The sequence below is a fragment of the Eurytemora carolleeae genome, unplaced genomic scaffold (genome assembly GCF_000591075.1).
Source record: "Eurytemora carolleeae unplaced genomic scaffold, Eaff_2.0 scaffold338, whole genome shotgun sequence".
In the NCBI taxonomy this organism is placed as follows: Eukaryota; Metazoa; Arthropoda; class Copepoda; order Calanoida; family Temoridae; genus Eurytemora; species Eurytemora carolleeae.
The window spans coordinates 16,744-36,461 of NW_019396530.1; the positions used below are offsets into that span (position 1 = coordinate 16,744).

The window sequence follows — 19,718 nt, forward strand, 5'->3', positions numbered from 1 at the left end:
AAAAAAAACTGTACTGTTCAGGGTTGTTAAAGTAGGGGGAAAAAACTGTACTGTTCAGGGTTGTTAAAGTAGGGAAAAACTGTACTGTTCAGGGTTGTTAAAGTAGGGAAAAAACTGTACTGTTCAGGGTTGCTAAAGTAGGGATGAAAAATCTGTACTGTACATGGTTGTTAAAGTAGGGATGAAAAATCTGTACTGTTCAGGGTTGTTAAAGTAGGAATGAAAAAACTGAACTGTTCAGGGTTGTTAAGGTAGGAATGAAAAACTGTACTGTTCAGGGTTGTTAAAGTAGGGATGAAAAATCTGTACTGTACAGGATTGTTAAAGTAAGGATGAAAAATCTGTACTGTACAGGGTTGTTAAAGTAGGGATGAAAGATCTGTACTGTACAGGGTTATTAAAGTAGGGATGAAAAAACTGTACTGTTCAGGGTTGCTGAAGTAGGGATGACAAATCTGTACTGTACAGGGTTGTTAAAGTAGGAATGAAAAACTGTACTGTTCAGGGTTGTTAAAGTAGGGATGAAAAAACTGTACTGTTCAGGGTTGCTGAAGTAGGGATGACAAATCTGTACTGTTCAGGGTTATTAAAGGAGGAATGAAAAAACTGACTGTACAGGGTTGTTAAAGTAGGAATGAAAGATCTGTACTGTACAGGGTTATTAAAGTAGGGATGAAAAAACTGTACTGTTCAGGGTTGCTGAAGTAGGGATGACAAATCTGTACTGTACAGGGTTGTTAAAGTAGGGATGAAAAAACTGTACTGTTCAGGGTTGTTAAAGTAGGGATAAAAGATCTGTACTGTTGTTTTGTGGAGTTAAGGTTCTGGATCCAAACAGAAATTTATCTCCGAAATATAAATCCGTATATAGTGCTAATTATTTTGATATCTCCCGTAAAGTGCAGTACACCTTAGAACTGGTTTATATTTATAAACATCAGAGCCCAAAACTTAAGACAGGGTATCGTTCTGAAAACTAGTTCTAAAACCCGGGTTTCACGGGTTAGGCAGTTTTAAGAATATTAATATTTTTGTTATGAAATATTATTTTATTTAGTTTGTTTATATTTTTTTTGATTCTCTTAAATCAAAATCTACACAAATGTTAAGACCCCAAGAAGGAAACTCGGGAGTTTTGTTCAACGATACTCTTTTAAATTTCGGGCTCAGTTGTCATTACATAGTACAAACCCCGGTAAATTCAAGTTATTACATATAGATTTACGTTCCGATCCGTTGAAAATGGTATAAAATGTTAGAATGAAGAACGGTTTGATTTAAGACCGGAATCTCATCGGATATTGTAGAGATACTTGAGGTATAAAATTTAAGGGTATAATATAGATTTACAGTACGAGAACTTGAATGGTTATATTTTTGATACTCCCCCGTCATATGTCTTCTTCCTACTAGCAGAGAGACGGGCCTACAGGAAAACTGAGCTATAGGGACGGGCCTACGGGGAAACTGAGCAATTGATTCTCTCTGCACTCAGATTTCATTTATTCACCCTATTTTTGTGATTATTTTAACATTTACAGATTTTCTCGTATATTTATGATTTTATAATAATGTAATAGTTTTTATATATTTATAGAATAAACGCTGCATAGAATTCTGTCTTCGTTAGTTCAGTTTCTGTTCTATTCTCCTCTACTAAGATGAGCTCAACGTAGTTCTATTGATTGAATGATCGGATAGTAGTATCCTTAAGGTTTCTCGATTATAGTCGTCCAGGGTGACGAAACAACTGTACAGGGTTATTAAAGTAGGGATGAAAAAACTGTACTGTTCTGGGTTGCTAAAGTAGGGAAAAAGCTGTACTGTTCAGGGTTGCTAAAGTAGGAATGAAAGATCTGAACTGTTCAGGGTTGTTAAAGTAGGGAAAAAATTGTACTGTAAATGGTTATTAAAGTAGGGATGAAAAACTGTACTGTTCAGGGTTGTTAAAGTAGGGATGAAAAAACTGTACAGTTCAGGGTTGTTAAAGTAGGAATGACAGATCTGAACTGTTCAGGGTTGTTAAAGTAAGGATGAAAAAATTGTACTGTACAGGGTTGCTAAAGTAGGGATGACGAATCTATAATATGCAGGGTTACCCTCAAAGGATGAGACTTTTCAAAGACGACTGTACGGAATTTACTTTAACATTTAATCTTACGAGCTCTTATCTTTTTTTTGACACATGATGTTAAAATTTTGATTAATGTAAATTTGATGTTTTGTTAAAAAAAAATGTATTTATAGGGTAGGGTACAAGAACAGGACAGTCTACACATTAAATTGTTGAAGGCCCTTAAATAATAAACGGTTATAAAATTATGTTCTGAAAAAATTGGCTATGAACGTGCAGACATAAAACCTAACCGTTTAAAAGTTTTTTATTGTTCCTTACAATAGGTCTCCAATTAAAAAGAATTATAATATTAAAAACAAAGATTTTGGAATTTTAATTTTTAATTTCCCAAAAAAGTTTTTTTTTCGTCATAAGTAGTTTAGCCCAAGGATGTAAGGCAAGGAAAGTCATTTCAGAAGTGTACACATCTTTAGTACTGCAGTGTACTGTCTCTGGGCGCTAATGTAAACACAAGACGGATGTCGAAGCCTGACATGGGATCCATCTTTCACATAAAAAATCAATGAAATATTCTGGTCATAGGAAACTATTATCTGAATTATCAAAATAATCAAAATTTAATGCTTTTAACCTCCTCAGATACTAAACGAACACTGATGAATCTATTATTGTTTACAAATTCCGCCCAAAGAGAACTGGTTTCAATATGTACACAGAGTATACACAACCGCAATTGACTTTCCTTGCCTTACATTCTTGGTTTAGCCTTAACCTCTGTTAAGTGAATCAAAGGTTAGATCAAATAAAAATTATAGACTTTTAAAATTAAAATATCTCAAATGAGTTTAACAATTTCGATAAGTAAAGAGTGTCTCTTCTGAGAGTCATTTTGATACTCAACATGATTCATTTTCTTTGTGTAAATGAAGAATTTAAAAGATTAAAATTTAAACAAAATTAAAGATAAAGTGGTTCACAGGTGTTTATTTGACAGTAATACAGTGAAAACTAGAAAACTAGACAACACGCACCTCTGACCCTTTAGTAAAAGTAAATTAAACCTAAAGTCTGACCGTGTCAATCTTGTTGCATCGGCTAGTCCTATTGAGTGCCTGCTTTATTTACCCAATTTCCGGGCGATACAGTACAAACTGGGACCGAAAAGATTGACCCGGCTCGGAAATTCAATTGTACTACGGCAGCCCGTGACAACTTTATAGCAATACTTAAGTGTAATTTCGGTTGTTACAAGCAAATAGTTTTATGGACACTTACTTAATCAATATTTAAGTAAAATGGGTCTATTTTCACTGCACTGTATCGTATGCTTATTGAACTGTTAGTCTGAACAGTGTTCTGATTATACCACTCTATAGTTAGAAAAATTAAGGCTGCATAGTGCGTATGAATATGGGATTTTGTTTAAACTAAATTTTTGAGAAAATTCTTTAATGGGATTTCGAAAGATGTCCGAACAACTTGAACTGTTCAGAGAAATTAAAGAACAACTGTTTTTAAAACCTAACGATTTTTTCATACAAACTTTTGAACGAAAAATTTTACTGAATGAACGATCTTAACGAACAATCGTTAAGTGAGAAAACAAACGAAATATTTGGAAAATGAACTATAATTTTGAGAACAAACGACGTCAACTTTTATTGAACTATTAAAAAAAACTATCCGAACGGTTCATGACGATGAACGAGCGAAACGGAGAAAGGTCAAATGCAACCATTATTTAAAATGCATACTCTCTAGATTTGTAATAGAGGTAATAAAGGAATAAAGTGCATACACAGAGAAATCTGTACATATCTGGTTATAACGGTATATACAGTGTACATATATAGTTATAACATTATGTACAGTGTACATATATGATTATAACGGTATGTACAATGTACAATGTACAATGACTCTTAAATCTAATAAAATAATAATCGTCTTACAGTTTATTATGTTTACATACATTGATTCTTGTTTAAACAAAACATGTGATTTTTAGCAATTATTACAGCTGCCTAGTTGAGATAACAGTTGAGTGGGACGTAACATGCACCTCTGCCCCTCTATGAAGCATAAAGTCTGACCGCGTCAACCTTGTTGCACCGGCTAGTCCTGTCCATACAGCTAGGTACAGTACAAACTGGGACCGGAAAGGTTGACCCGGCTCGGAAATTCGAATGTACTTTGTGAGTGGTAAAGTTTTTATTTTCTTCCCTTTGTCTGGGATCATCAAAGTAAGTCCCCAGTTTTTTAGGAAATTTGTATAGGTTAATAATTTCAATAGCTTTGATTAGAAAGCTATAAATCTAAAAATTTTCTTAAGATGATTACAAAATTAGATTTTTTATCTCCTGCAGCGTATTTATAATAATTGCTTGTTACAAAATAATAAAACAGTTGCTACAAGTAACTAACAAGATTTGTAAAAGCACAAAATGTTGATGCATAAAAATGATATGTACAGTACAGTACAGTACAGTACAGTACAGTACAGTACAGTACNTACGGTACGGTACGGTACGGTACGGTACGGTACGGTACGGTACGGTACGGTACGGTACGGTACGGTACGGTACGGTACGGTACGGTACGGTACGGTACGGTACGGTACGGTACGGTACGGTACGGTACGGTACGGTACGGTACGGTACGGTACGGTACGGTACGGTACGGTACGGTACGGTACGGTACGGTACGGTACGGTACGGTACGGTACGGTACAGTACAAGCGAGGATATGTTTGGTTAAATTAATGATCTTAATTCTTCACTCTGTTGTTGGACAGCAATTAGGAATTATGCTTTGGCAACACTGAAAAGTAAATTAGCACAATATGCACGCACTGGTCAGAAAAAAAATCAAAACATTATTTTCTTAATATCAAACTTTTCGAAGCATCTTAGGTATATATAAAATGTGTTAGACTGGTGTTCGGTTTAAATTTTGAACAAACTGATCAAAATTTTAATGGTTTTGGTAGGTTGGATATTAAGAACAAAATGTAAAGGTTTCTTTAACACTGTGGAGTACAAATATTTAAGACATTTCTGGTCATTGGCAGGGTACAGTCAGAAAGTTAACAAGTAGATAGAATTACTCAATTACAGAATTTTCATTGATTAATATTATACTCATCAGAAAATTTTCATGATAATAAATGTCATTTTTAAATATCTTTTTTTTACATTTTCCTAAATTTTGTTTACAAATAGTGGTAAGCATTTGCATCACTACATTCATGACAATTTGTCTCTGCAAAATATAAACTTGTTAGAAACAGAAAAGGTTAGTCAGCAGTGTACTGGTATAAACGCCTACCAATGAATCTTATACAAAAAAAAGATACATCTGAGAGAAATGTTGACATAATACTGATACCAACTACAGTGCATTTAATAAAAATTATTTGTGAATGCAAACATTAACCATAAAACATTGCATAGATAAAAAACTTATACTAACGAATACATATATTTGTAAAGAATTAGATTTACATACAAATCTGTGAAATACAAAAATCATGATAATGAGAAACAATAAATATGTTAGAATATTTTTCAAATATTTTAACAAATTATTAAATTTCAGATTCGTTATAGCATTTATTTGTCTATCTAGTTGATATTGAAATTTGCAACTTTTGAATTAACTGAACTAACTTAAATCAGTTCAAATAGATTAATCTTTTTCTCTTATCTCTAATCGGTAAGATCAGAAGAACAAGTCTTGACTCATAAGAAAGGCAAAACTGGCCTGAGAATTGAAAACTCCTGTATTACGGATATCAAGATCAATGCTTATTCTGCTGATTAATTTATTTATTATTTGATATAAGGAAAGAGTTTAAAATTCAACCAATCAGAGAGTTGTTTACAGAAACTAAACAGCCAATCAGAAACCGGTAATTTTTGCTGCTACTAAAGAAAGAGCTCTTATTGGTTAGAACCCAGCTGGGATATCCAAAAAAGAGGATTAAGCAGAAATTAAAGCAATAATATTTTTACAATTAAAATTCATACCTAAAATCCCAAAACCCATTGATTTAATCAATGAATCGATTTAATATTCAAATCGGTTTAATTCAAAAGTTCATTTGTTTCTCAAACAAATCATTTTCGCTTCCTGAATGTCTTAACTTGTTTATTAAAAATAAAGTCAATTGAAATAACCATCAGCTAGTTTTAAAAAATTGGCAAGGAAAGAAAATGTATTTTTTACTTTCCCTTCTCTGTATGCTTATTAAAGAAAGTTTGAATCCCAATAGATTAGTTTAAATCCCAATATATTGGATTAGATCCCAACAGATTAGTTTGAATCCCAATAGATTAGTTTAAATCCCAATATATTGGATTAGATCCCAACAGATTAGTTTGAATCCCAATAAATTGGATTGGATCCAAACAGACTAGCTTAAATCCCAATAGATTGGATTGGATCCCAACAGACTAGTTTGAATCCAATCCAATTTATTGGGATTCAAACTAATCTGTTGGGATCTAATCCAATATATTGGGATTTAAACTAATCTATTGGGATTCAAACTTTCTTTAATAAGCATACAAAATTGGATTGGATCCCAACAAACTAGTTTGTTAAAAACTTTATGAGTATCAGAAGATTTAAACACGTTGATGTCATTTGTCAATCTCAAATATTTGGTATTTTAAAGGAAAAATGATGCACAATTATATTCACACTAGATTTTTACAAGTCAAGTTTTATATTTCAAATTTATGTTAAAAGAATTTTTTTGTAGACTATAGTGATAACCATTAAACAGTGGAAGAGGAAGACAACATTAAAGTGATAATTAAGTGTATTTGAACTTGTTACAAAGTATATAGCTTTAATAGCATCTAATTTTCTCAATGAAATGAGTCTAATTTCACTGAACAACGCTGTGTCTTACGTTCATTGAACTTTTTAAAGTCATAACTTGAGTCTGAAAGTTGTCAGTCCTTTCTTAAATTATTAGGTTCTTACTGTAAATTTTTAACTTTCTGTATTACTATTAGGACATAATAAAGAAGACTATTTTTGGTCTGATAAAGCACTAGTTTACATGTAGGGCTTGGCTTGTTCTAGTTTTTTTCAATTTAATTCAAACAATAACAGTATTTGTTCTCTGTTTGTTGATGCCATTTCCAAAAACTACCCAGCTCAAGGCTGAAACATTACCCAGCCCTATTCACTGACACTTTAAAACACGCATAGTTTGTCTCTACCACTGAAATATAACTTAACTTTAAGTTCTAACCTGCTTTTAGATAAATCTTATGTTGTAAAAACTTAATAGGATCAGACATATAACACAGAATTTGTTATAGGTATATTAACACATCTTTGGACCACGCATAAAAATGAAAAGGTGTGGAAGACCATTGTTAAACAATAAATCAATCAAAACTGCTTTTAAATGTTGTATGTTATATTTGTGTTATGTAAAGAAAAAGCGTTCATAATAGTAATGAAAGATTCCCTATCATACAAAATTCTCATGCGGAATAAACAAGCAAAGAAATTGAACAAATAGTTTTGATCAATTTATTGTTAAAGAAGGACTTATCTGGGACATGATTCTAAGTTCAAAATTTTGAACAACCCTTATACTTCAACAATTCCAACCAATCAGAGCGCTGCAAATATCTTTTCATCAATCTCATTGGTTGAAATATAACTCAGCAAAAATTGTGTCTAGTTGGTCTTAGTCACTACAATAGTTCAAATTTAAATATTTGAACTAGCCATTATAGATACATGGTTGAACAAACTCAACACAGTTCAATGACTTCACAAGATTCTTTTCTTTCAGTCCCAGATACCACTTTTGTTAGTTTTCCAAACACTATCAATATTTTTGACTTATTGGCTGGAAATTTTTGTAATTCACTTTTTTACCAAATACGTCAAACTACGTTCTCTGTACGTAAGTTACGTAACTTGGTTAGCAGGGAAAGTACTAAGCTTGAAATTATGAGAAGTCTAAACGTAGCCACAGTTTACCACCTAAAGAAAAATAAAAGTTAAAAATAATTTTTTGGACAAAAACTTTATTCATTTTTAAAACTAACAATTTTGCTATGGATTTTTAAAACTCCTTAAGATAAGCCAGAAAGCAAATTTCAAAAAAGTGATTATCAGACATTACAAAATTACAAAATTGCTTTTTATTAAGTTACTGTGTTTCAAACAAAATTGCAATACATACATGTTTCAGAAAAAAAACGTTGGGAATGCGTTTTCATTTTAAATTAATTTTTTGAATACTTACATATTTAGATAGCTTCCCAGTGTAGATATAACTATTACACCAACAATGGTTAAACAGCCAAGCATCATCAGCTTTTTCTAAATCATATTAATATTAAAAATGTGCATGTCAATTATACCTTAAAGGGACTGTAAGCGTAATTTCAAGTGACCCTCCATACAACGATTGTAGTATACGATTTACAACAGTACCCTTGAAACCTTGATCTGATCAAAAATATGGAAGATAGATGGAGGGTCACTTGAATTTACGCTTACTGTCCCGAGACTTTTTAAAGAGACTGCTGACGTAGTTCAAGTGATCTCCCATTTAAAGAGACTACTGACGTAGTTCAAGTGACCTCCCATTTAAAGAGACTGCTGACGTAGTTCAAGTGACCTCCCATTTAAAGAGACTGTACATGTAGTTCAAGTGACCTCCCATTTATAGAGACTGTTAACGTAGTTCACGTAATTCCCATTTAAAGAAGGGGCATGCCCCATCCACACCTTTGCCCTTAAAAACTATGAGAGAGAGCAACAATAAGAAGGGATATTGTCGTTTTCTCTCTGAAAAAGTAATAAATACTGACTGGCTTCTTTCTTTGTCTCTTCTGCATGAATAATTATCATTTTAATGGAAGCCACAATCGACAAATATAAATTTTCTGATAAAAATCGAGGAAATGCAATTTTTTAATTTCTGACAATAGTTTAACGTGTACTGTTGTGAATCGGAAATGTCCCATATGACATGGATTTAAGTCAACAATCCTACGCTGCCGTCTATTGTACTAGAATCTATTTGAAATTTTCTAAATATAAAACTAAATATTTGAAAACTAGAATAAATAAATTATGGCAAAGTACAGTATAAAACCAAACAATTAAAGCTTTGCGGATTTCAAAATATTTTTCGGCGCATTTTCTAAATTTTCCAAAAAGAAATGTTTTAGACACAAATTTTTGAAATTTTTATCATACAAAAACCTTCCCTGAGTTCATAAGAGGTTTCACAAAATTTGGGCCCAATCGGTTCTGCCGTTTTTATGTTTATTGGATACAAAGAAACAGAAAAGCAAAGTATATATGTAGATAGATATATTATGCTATTTCATTTGTAAACGTACCCGGTCATCCATAAACCTTGCCTAAAGGATCACGTGAGGTCCCACAAAAAAATTGGGCCCAATCGGTTGAGCCGTTTTGACGTTTATTGGATACTAACAGACAAGCAAAGTATATATATATGGAAGATAGATATGTTATATGCTATATAATAAATATAGATATATTTCTGTGTTTAAACTTGTTGCATTTTCATACCATGCATGATGTAATGCGATTCAAATATATAAACAATAAGAGATAATTTTAAATTAGTACAAAACGACTATTTTATCAATAGTTCACTAAAGGGAGTGTATGCGAAAAATGAAAGAGGATATAGGCTATGATATTTCATAATATTTTGTATTTTTCATGATCTGATAGTTACTTTTGAAAACATTTATTCCTGTTTCGAGGATTTTTGATAATGAAGACGACATTTTCATATTTTCCAGGAAAATCCAAAATATTATGAAATATTAACTATATACCAATGCGTCGCCAAATAATCGATGACTACTGTTTGTAATATCTGAATGATTTGTTTGGAATTAAATTGATTTGTTTACGATCCGAGTTAAATGTTGCATCTTTCCGAATTTGTATGAACGCTGCGTTCTTCGGTGTGAGTCGTTTTTAACAATTTTCTCCTTATAGACGCAACAGATAGATGTAAGATTATTAGCGATCAAAAGCGCTTTTTATCGCATTAAGCCTATACCCCCTTTCATTTTTTGCGAACACTCCCTTTAAGTTTTTTTTCCAAAATGATCAGTTCTACCTTTTCATTTAAATTTTTAAAATCTATTTCCTCTAATGCTATGAAATAGGGGAAATACTTTGATATCAAAACTTGTTAAGCCTCTTTGCGACAGACGAGGGAGGGTGGCAGAACCACCTGAACCTCCAAGCTCCTTGAAACCATCTCCGTGCCTCTCGCATAATTCTTCAAGCCTTTGCAATTTTGTCTCCATGTCATGCATTCTGACCTCCAATAAAAGACATTTTTGTGGAATAATATGTGCTTTTTGTAAGCGTAAAAAACCCAAATTCAAGGCATTGATTTAAGTTAAAGTAGACTTTTAAATGTAAATCGTTTATGTATTAATAAGACATTTTTAACATGTTGAGATTTTTGGGAAAAAAGGCTTGTGGTGGATATTTTATATTATATTATATATTATATTATAAAAAGGCTTGTGGTGGATATTTTATATTATATTATAGCTTCTGCGATCAGGAGGCTCCAGAGGTAATTTTGATCTTGATTGCAGGGCTCATGATGGCTCTGCACTCCCACCCTCCTCAGACAGAGCTTTGTTTACATTTCTCCTAGGAACTGTAGTTTAAAATAGCTTAATAATAAGTATTTACAACTTCTCTACTCTACGATAACACTTTAAAATTAAAACAATACTTAAAAATAGTCTTGCATCTATGCTAGCTAGCTACTGACAAAATTTTTATAAAAAAAGGTTTTTTTTGTGGTACCTCGTTCAAGCTTTTCATGCTTATTAGGATATATATATACATAAAGACAATCTTAAAATCGTCTCTCACTTATCACGTTTGGCGGAACGAAGGAGGGAGAATCTATGTAAGAAAGTCCCGGGTAAAAAGTTTCTGAAAAAAAACCTGGAAATAAAAACTTTAGAAAAAAAGTCTGAATTTTCTAAAGTCCTCGGAAAAAATGTCACCAGATTTCTGGGACTTTTTTCCAAAAAATGGGGGCTGTCAATAAAGTCTTGGGAAATAAGATCACAGGAAATAAAGTTCTCATGAAAATATATCCGAAGAAAAAAGTCCTTAATTTTGTGAAAATGAGATCAAGTCTATAAAAACGTTTTCATAAAAAAAGACTTTTTTACGCATCTGTACTTCAAATATAGCCATGTGTGTTGTTTTATATCAATTACCCCTCTTTTTTGCATGGTTGTAAACATCCTTTGTTTCATGCAGTTTCTTCTATAATAGGACTTGTTTTCCGGGGACGTTTTTCTTTTAAAAAAAAGGACTTTTTCCACAGGGCTTTCTCAGTGCGAAATATTAGGACTTTTTTCCGGAAACTTTTTCGAATAACTTTTTTGGCGGTTACCGGGAGGGACACCCTCTCTAGATTAAGTTTAGAACCAAGAACAGAAAAGACAAAACCTGTATTTGGTTAATCCTTTCAACACAAACTCCCAGGGGGCCGGGAGATAAATTTAGATTAAAATTTAAAGAGTATCCTGGGGGCGTTGTGAAGATTGAACATACTATACATACAGTTTAACCCGAAATAAGCCATACATCGAAAGAATTCATTAAATGTCGTATGATCTTTACTTTCTGATAATGGAATGTTGGAGATATTAAGTTTTTTAATTAAATGATTATATGGAACTCTTTAACACTATTCGCGCATTTCCATGGCTATTTATTTATTTTCGAATATACTGAGATTTAAGTAAAAGAGTATAAAACCGATAGAAAAATTGTCAAGACGACATTTGATAAATTCTTTCGATGTATAGATTATTAGGGTTTATCTGTATAAAAATAACAAAATAATTACAGATTATTTTTTCCAAAATTTTTGTTTAATGTAAATTGCAATATAAGTATCAAAACAAAAGTCAAAAAATTTATAAAAATTTATAAGTTAACCTGAATTCATGTTCAAACAAAAAATGAAGAACTAATCGATTTTTTTATAAATGAAAAATATAAATATTTTTTATTCCATGCAGTTTTTTGCATGGGGCGGACTCGATCCTTAAGTTTTAATCATTTTAATACAATGTTGACATAAAAAGTAATGTTAAACCATTAAAAATTATTAGTTGACATATATTAATTACGCATTTAATTCTTAAATGTATTTTAAAGGGGGTAAAGGCAAAAAAGGTCATTTACTCTTGAATGTCGTCTTCCTTTTAACTCATTAATTAATATTTACTCCAGACATAAAATTTTAATTTGATTTTATACATATATAAATATCGGAAAATGGAAATTGCTTTTTATGTTTAACATTGTGTTGAAATGGTCCACTCAAAGATAATATATATATAGATATGCAGGCAGGTAGAAACCTCCTTCCTAAATTGCTTGTAGCAGACAACTAATTTTTGAACCTCTGAGAAAATGTGCAAGGAGAGACATCTATAGCAAATTGATTACTTTCTATATTCCTTTCTCCCCTTGCTGCTATCTGTAGGAAATACGCATTTGTGTTATATAAACATACAGTACGCGTATTGCATCCTGTATAGTTCAAGTGTTGCTATCTGGACCTGTTTGACCAATAAAATTAAATTTCAAGGTAACACAAACATACAGTATGCGTTTTGCTTATGTTATGATCAGATCAGTTGTAATTTGTCCTAGACTCGATGTACTTTTATAGTCATAATTTTTATTTAAATTGCGTTAATTTACGTATGCCATTCAGTACAACTTGCACATTTAAACTTTGTCTAGTCAAATTCCTACCTCAGTTTTATTTGCATTGATTAATTTGTACAATACATTATACAGTATACATTGTTGATACTATAGTACGCATTTAGTGTTATCACGCATAAACAAAGTGATAAATTAGCAACAATCCAGAGGATAAAATGCCATGCGTACGACAGAGATGGTGCTGTTTGCAAATTTTCTCAAGACCTCTAAATTTATACCTGCCTGCATATCTATATATATATTATCTTTGGGTCCACTCCATGAGTGACTAGTGCAAGTATCGAAGATATCGGATGATATTGGCTTCCTGTGCAACAAAACCCCATCGTGGGAGGAGAGGCAACTTTAACCAAATCCCCCCCCCCCCCGCCTGTGTTTAAATCCCGCCTCCCAAAAAACCTCTTGTAGCGCCAATACTGACCTAAAAACCTAAATTCTAACTGCAAGCTTTGCAAGACTAATAACTATGTTACTAAACTACTAATTTCTAAGATGAACTGATATCATACAGTCGTCATCGTCGTATATATCAATACAGTAGAGACGACTTTGCATTTTAATAATGATATATTCCAAGCTTTTTAACAGCACAAGGATAGAAGCACACTAACAAACAGTCAGTTAACAGACTCTTTTTGTAAACTTTGTAATCTACCAAAAGATTATTAGAAATCAACGCTTAAATAAAAAAGTCGTCTTAATTGCATAACATAAACGCCGACCATTGTACTAAAACTTAGAATTATAAAAAATAGAGAATTTAGAAAAAAAAAATATTTTTAATAACTACTGTTTTAGACTTAAAGAGATCCTTGAAACATTTTTTTATAAAAGTTTAAATGGGAAGGAATTCAAGAACAGAACTGTTTCTGAGACATTTACAATTTTTTTGCTGGTGACAGACTCAAAATTCATAGAATTTAGACAACGATGTTACAAGGATTTCAACGCCTAAATTTAACTTCCTACTAGTGACTACATTAGATAATATGGAAATAGTTGCAGAACAACGTGCTCAACAATGCTGCAGTTAGAGATGGGCACTGTTGTTTGTGAACGTTTGAAATTTTAACGAACGGACGTAATATTCTGTAAACGATGGCATCGTTCAGAAAAAACGAACGACGGACAAATAAAAAACTATCGAAAAAAACAAGCGATTTAAATTCATTCAAACGAGCTGAAGGAACGAATTTTTCCATAACTAAACGAACGATTTTTTTTAGCAAACTTATAAAACCGATATTAAGTTTTTTAGTGAACGTAAGATTTTATTGAACAAACTTTGGATAAAACCGAGCTTTGTTTTTACTAAACGATCGAATAAACGAACGAAATGAAAAACGCCGAACGCGCCGATCTCTAAGACTGCAGCTACTTTCTACAAATGTCGCGTTCAGGTTTTTACATTAGACAATGCCGAGATATCTTGCAGCAATATAGCAGCCCAGCACACCACACACAGAAGCACAGATCACCATCAATATCTTCTTCTGCAATTTCAGCAATCAAGTTTCAATCAATTTATCATTTATCAGCTGTACAAGTGATTAATTAGCTATATAATTGATTTTTCAGCTGTGTAATTGATTTCTCAGCTGTACAATTGATTAATCAGCTCTGTAATTCATTTATCAGCTGTATATTTGATTATTGTCTACATAGTTGATCAGTCAGTTGTGTAATTGATCCCTTCGCTGTATTTTGGATCAATCAGCTGTATTGTTGATCCCTCATTTGTATTTTTTCATCAATCAGCTTTATAGTTGATCAATGAAATAGCTTTTTTTCTGATTAGTTAGGTAATCCGAAAGGCAAATCCCTTCATTCCTTTGCGTAACTTTATTTTTTTATTAAATGCAAATTTGAAAATATTAAACAATTTCAGATGTTTAAAACTTTAAAACATTTTAAACCCTTTGAAGTTTGAAGTAAATTTAAACGAACAGATAAAAACATTCCATTTTTTTGTTGGAATTTAATATATATATTTTTTTTAGGAGAGTGGCATAACGACTCAGTTCGTATCAACAAAGTAATATCTTAGTAGCCGGCGTTTATATCAATACAATAAAGACGACTTTTATATAGAAAAGTTTTGATTTCTAACAAGGTTATTTCAATGTACAAGTTTAAAAGTAATCAAAGAGAAGCTGTTAATTGACCACTTATCTTTGCTTCCATGTTTACGTGTAACCATGCTGTGTAGAAATCAAAAATTGAAACCAAAAGTCGTCTTGATTATATTGATACATACGACGACGAATGTTTCTAAATACACAACTAAGATAAATATGTAAATATGTAAATAAATAAAAAATAAAAATAAATTAAACATTGAGTATATTTGTCAACATGCAACAATAAATAAATAAATTTAATAAATCTGTATTTTTACATTTTAGAAATATTTTTGTTGTCCTATCAGATGTTTTAATAATATTCTTAATTAAGTAAATCAAGCTATGTTTTTCAAAATTTTTAAAAATTATTATTAAAATATCGATTTCTAACACTGATAGTCGAACGTAATACAGTGTTTGTAGAAATTAAAAAAGTATAAATGTAGTAAAAAAGTAGTGCTCAAAATTTATAAAAAATCAAAAAAATTAGTTATCTTACTCATTTGATAGAGCTACCAACTTTTGAAACAAAAATACTGAATAAAATCGTTTCAATTACGCTGGTTTAAAGTTAGTTTTGTTTAATAATAAATTTTATCTAACAAGAAAATCAGAATTTGACTTAAAAACTGTAGTTTATGATAACCTCAATTTCTCAAAGCGTTCAAATATAGTTTTGAAAAAATCAAATAAAAAAATACTCCTAATAAAAATTATATAAAAGATACGGTGATAGGCAATCACATAAAGATAATGAAGACGATTTTCGATTGGAATATTGATTTATATCCAGCCTTTAAAAAGCATACACAAAAGCATGGATATATAAAACCTTCTCTGTATTTACTTCGAAACAAGCTTGTTCACATTTAAGCTTAAATAAAAAGTCGTCTTTATTATATTGATTTGATTGCCTATCACTGTAGTATATCGTGGGGGAGGGGGGGGGGGGCATTGAAATCCAATAAAATTATAGGAAACCTCATCTCGATATCATTTGTTAAAAATATCCACACTACATTTTTTGTATAAAATAACATTTATACATAATAAAATAAATTTTGTGACTAGCAAATACATGTTGTGCGAATAATTCTGTGCTAATTTTATATGCATGCTTATATGTGCAAAAGTTAAATAATAAGTTCAAAATTTAACATAAAATAAGTTATTTTAATAAAATCAAATTGGGAATGGAGCTGGAACCCTAACTTCATATTAACTTCAAATTTGTTAGAATGGAATGTACGATTTACTTTGGTACCTTTTAAACCGCTTTTAAACCGCTGTCCAAGCAAAGATGATAACGTAGATATCGACTTTTTCTGGTTGAAAATTAACTTCCAAGTTTGGTTTGCTTTTAAAAAAAAACTTTCAATAAAACCTCCAACAGTTCGCAACTGTATTCTCTTTAAGTTTGATTTTATTAAACTGTTCTATCTTGTTGAATCATTCTAAAGAAATAAAAAATGGAAAATCGACCCAAAAAAGATTGTTCACTTAGTGTACATTTAGTACCTTTAAAAAAGATTGTATACTCGCGGTTCAGGCACTAAATTTCCACCTAGAGACCTTTAAAGGTACTAAAAGCGGAATTTAAAGGGATCCTCGCTACAAAGTCACTTTTATAGAAAATCCACAAATATAAATAATAAGTTTTCAAAATCCTCAGCAGTGTGACCCACAAAACATGACACTTGGTAAATAGTTTTTAATGTCGTCTTCCATACACTGTATTAGATATTAAAGGCTGTTTGCAGTTTATTTTGTTTAAAAAATCTTTTGCTCTTATATTTTACTTTGAAATTAATTTTACTATAATATGACTCGATCACATATGATATTTTTATTGTTGTCTTTATAGTATTAAACAATTTAACAAATTATGGAAGAAGACATTCTAAACTATTAAACAACTGTCATGTTTCGTGGGACACCCTGTAACTAATTCATACTTAAACAAGCAAAACTTTTAAGGGAACCAATGTGAATAAGACGTTTCCGTCTTTGCTTGTATGGGTCACTTGAAATTGCACTCCTTGAAGAATGTAAATCCGTTTTTTCTTCAGCAAAGTCTGACATTGAAAACAGTTAAAATAAATGGAATGAAAATAATTAGGTTAGTCATAAACACAACTGTTCAAATTACAATTCATATTATAAAACGGAATTGGATTATTTTTAATCCTAACAAATAAAAAAATCAAAATAATCAAATTTTGATTCCTATCATCGATCAAATATGCATTAAAAACTACCTCAACTGTTAGATTGAACCGGATCCAAGAATAATACAGAAAACAGTTTGTTTGTAATAAAAGGAGTGGACACTGGGGTTGTTTCCAGTCGTCGTCGTATATATCAATACAATATGATTTTTTATTTCAATTTCGATTTTTACCAAACGGAGAAATGAGAAGCTACATCTTCTCTTTGTTAACTTGTAAACTTGTAGTTTGAAAAACTTGTTAAAAATCTGAACTTTAACAGAAAAATCGTCTTCATTGTATTGATGTAAACGGGGACCACTGTTGCTTTCTAGAAGAATAGTTACATATCGTAGGTTGAAAGGAGGCAAGGTGAAACCTTAGAAATGTTATTAAAGGGAGTGTACGGGGAATTTCAAGTAACCTCTATGCAAAGATAACAATGCTTTTCAGCTTAAACAATTATTTTCATCTTTTTTAGTCAGGATTATACTATTTGCCAAAAACTTTATGAACTGTATAGTGATAACCTGAAAACTGTGGAATAGGAAGACGATATTAAGGCAATAATAAAGTGTATTTGATGTTGTTACAAGGCAAATAGTTTTACTTGTGACTTAATAGTTCACATATTAAGTAAAATTGGTTTGTTCACACTGCACTATTGCTTTGTCTCATGTTGACTATTTTAAGTCATAATTTTACTAAATTGTCGTCTTTCTATTCCAGAGTTTTATGGTTATAACTCTAATACAGCTATAAAAAATAATAGCAAAATTCATAATGCAAAACAAAGAATTATAGAAATTAAAAGGTTTTAAAAGAACTTTCGAATTTTGAGAGAGGCATATGAAACAAAAACACTTTGATAAAAACCTGAGTATAACTATTCTTCTAGAAATATCATGCTACAAAATTACATAAAAACATAATACAAAAACTATGCTTTAACTATAATAATTGTAAGTGTAATAATAAGAATGATAGCTCCTATACATACAGCTAACCAGATTTTCTTCTAAAATAAACAAATAAAATAAAATTTAAAATTTAAAAAAAAACTGAAAAAATTTAAATAATACTTAAAATTAAAAGAAATTTTCATGCATTTTATTCCAAATTTGTATGGTCTATCCCAAACAATTCTTATTCTAAATTCTGCGACGTGTTCAGGACGTAAGCTTGTAAAACGAAATTTAAAATTATAGAAATGAATAATAACAATATACAGTGGTACCTATAAAATTGTGGAGTAGGAAAACGTAAATTTCGATTCAAATTGGCAAAAATAACACCAGCATTTATGTAAAAACACACATTTCACTGATTAAGTTAATTTTTAAACTACTTTTGCTTTACATTCCACAGTTTATGCATTTCACCGTATGCATCAATATTTAAAAAAATATCTAAAAAAAATTTCTTAAAAACATTTCTTAAAAAAATTTCTAAAAAAAATGCTAAAAATAATTTCTAAAAAATGTCTAAAAAATACAAACCTGGACTATCTACTGTCCCTAGGACGTAAGTTTTGGTAAACAACAACTGCTATAACTATTATTAGGACTAGGACGACAAAGGACACACAGGACGCAAGCAATATCTTATTCTAAAATATACAGTCCTCGTGTATATTAATACAAGGAAGACGATTTTCTATTTCAATTTTGATTTCAACCATCAGTTTCAAACAGCAGATACACAAAGAAAGAAAAGTTGTCAATTACCAGCTTCTCTTTTTTTAAAATGCTTACAAATTACTAATAAAAAGTCGTCTTTATTGTATCGATATAATCGCCGACCACTGTAGGTGTAATAAAAAAAAGGATGCAAAATTAATTAATAACGAAAATGTGTTCACATTTGATAAAATTCCATAAAATACTAAAATTATGGAATTTCTAAACGTTATCATTTTAACTTTGTTTGAAAAATAAATGTATTTTGTGTAAAAATAATGTTTAATAATAATTCTGAAGAATTGTCAATGTTAAGTGACCTTTCCATCAAAAACCCAATCAACAGCAAGAAATGTGTCTTGCGGAAGATAAAAAAATATCTGAAAAGTCACAATTTGACAAACCTTTCAAAATAAATATATGAAAATTAAGTATACCGGAAATGTTTTCATACATTTACAATTTTTTTTCCGAAATACTTAATTGGTAAAACATGCTAGAAATAATTTATAACAAAGATTGATACTTTTTGAGTCTTGATGCTTTGAATTGGGGTTTTCAATTTCTTCTGTATTGATTTGGTTCAGTAAAGGCCTTACACGGAACCTTTCCTGATGCTGTAAGAATCACAAACCAGAGATAGGTATGACGAGAGGGAAATGTTTACGACACGTTTATTAATGGATTTTAATCTGGAATAATCGTCGCGTAAACTTTTATCATTATGTCACAACTAGCTTTGTTAATTTCCAAAAATTACAGTTTCGGAAAATGTTCCATAATGCCTTTAAGGAACCAAATTGATCTTGAAATATTT

General features: G+C 30.9%; 1 protein-coding gene and 1 long non-coding RNA gene across 2 annotated transcripts in view; both read right to left on the reverse strand.

Annotated features, from left to right (window-relative positions):
- Positions 1 to 6,607: 6,607 nt before the first annotated feature.
- Positions 6,608 to 19,718, reverse strand: part of LOC111704949 (syntaxin-1A-like) — a 35,701-nt gene continuing 22,590 nt past the window's right edge. Inside the window, 2 exon segments of the mRNA XM_023477349.1 lie at positions 6,608 to 8,092; positions 8,358 to 8,434. Coding sequence (XP_023333117.1) covers positions 8,086 to 8,092; positions 8,358 to 8,434 — 84 coding nt within the window. The 3' untranslated portion in view covers positions 6,608 to 8,085.
- LOC111704950 (uncharacterized) lies at positions 15,661 to 18,087 on the reverse strand. Its single transcript, XR_002765911.1, has 2 exons — positions 17,274 to 18,087; positions 15,661 to 16,533 (listed from the first exon to the last, which is right to left on the reverse strand). It is a non-coding gene; the product is annotated as an uncharacterized LOC111704950 (long non-coding RNA).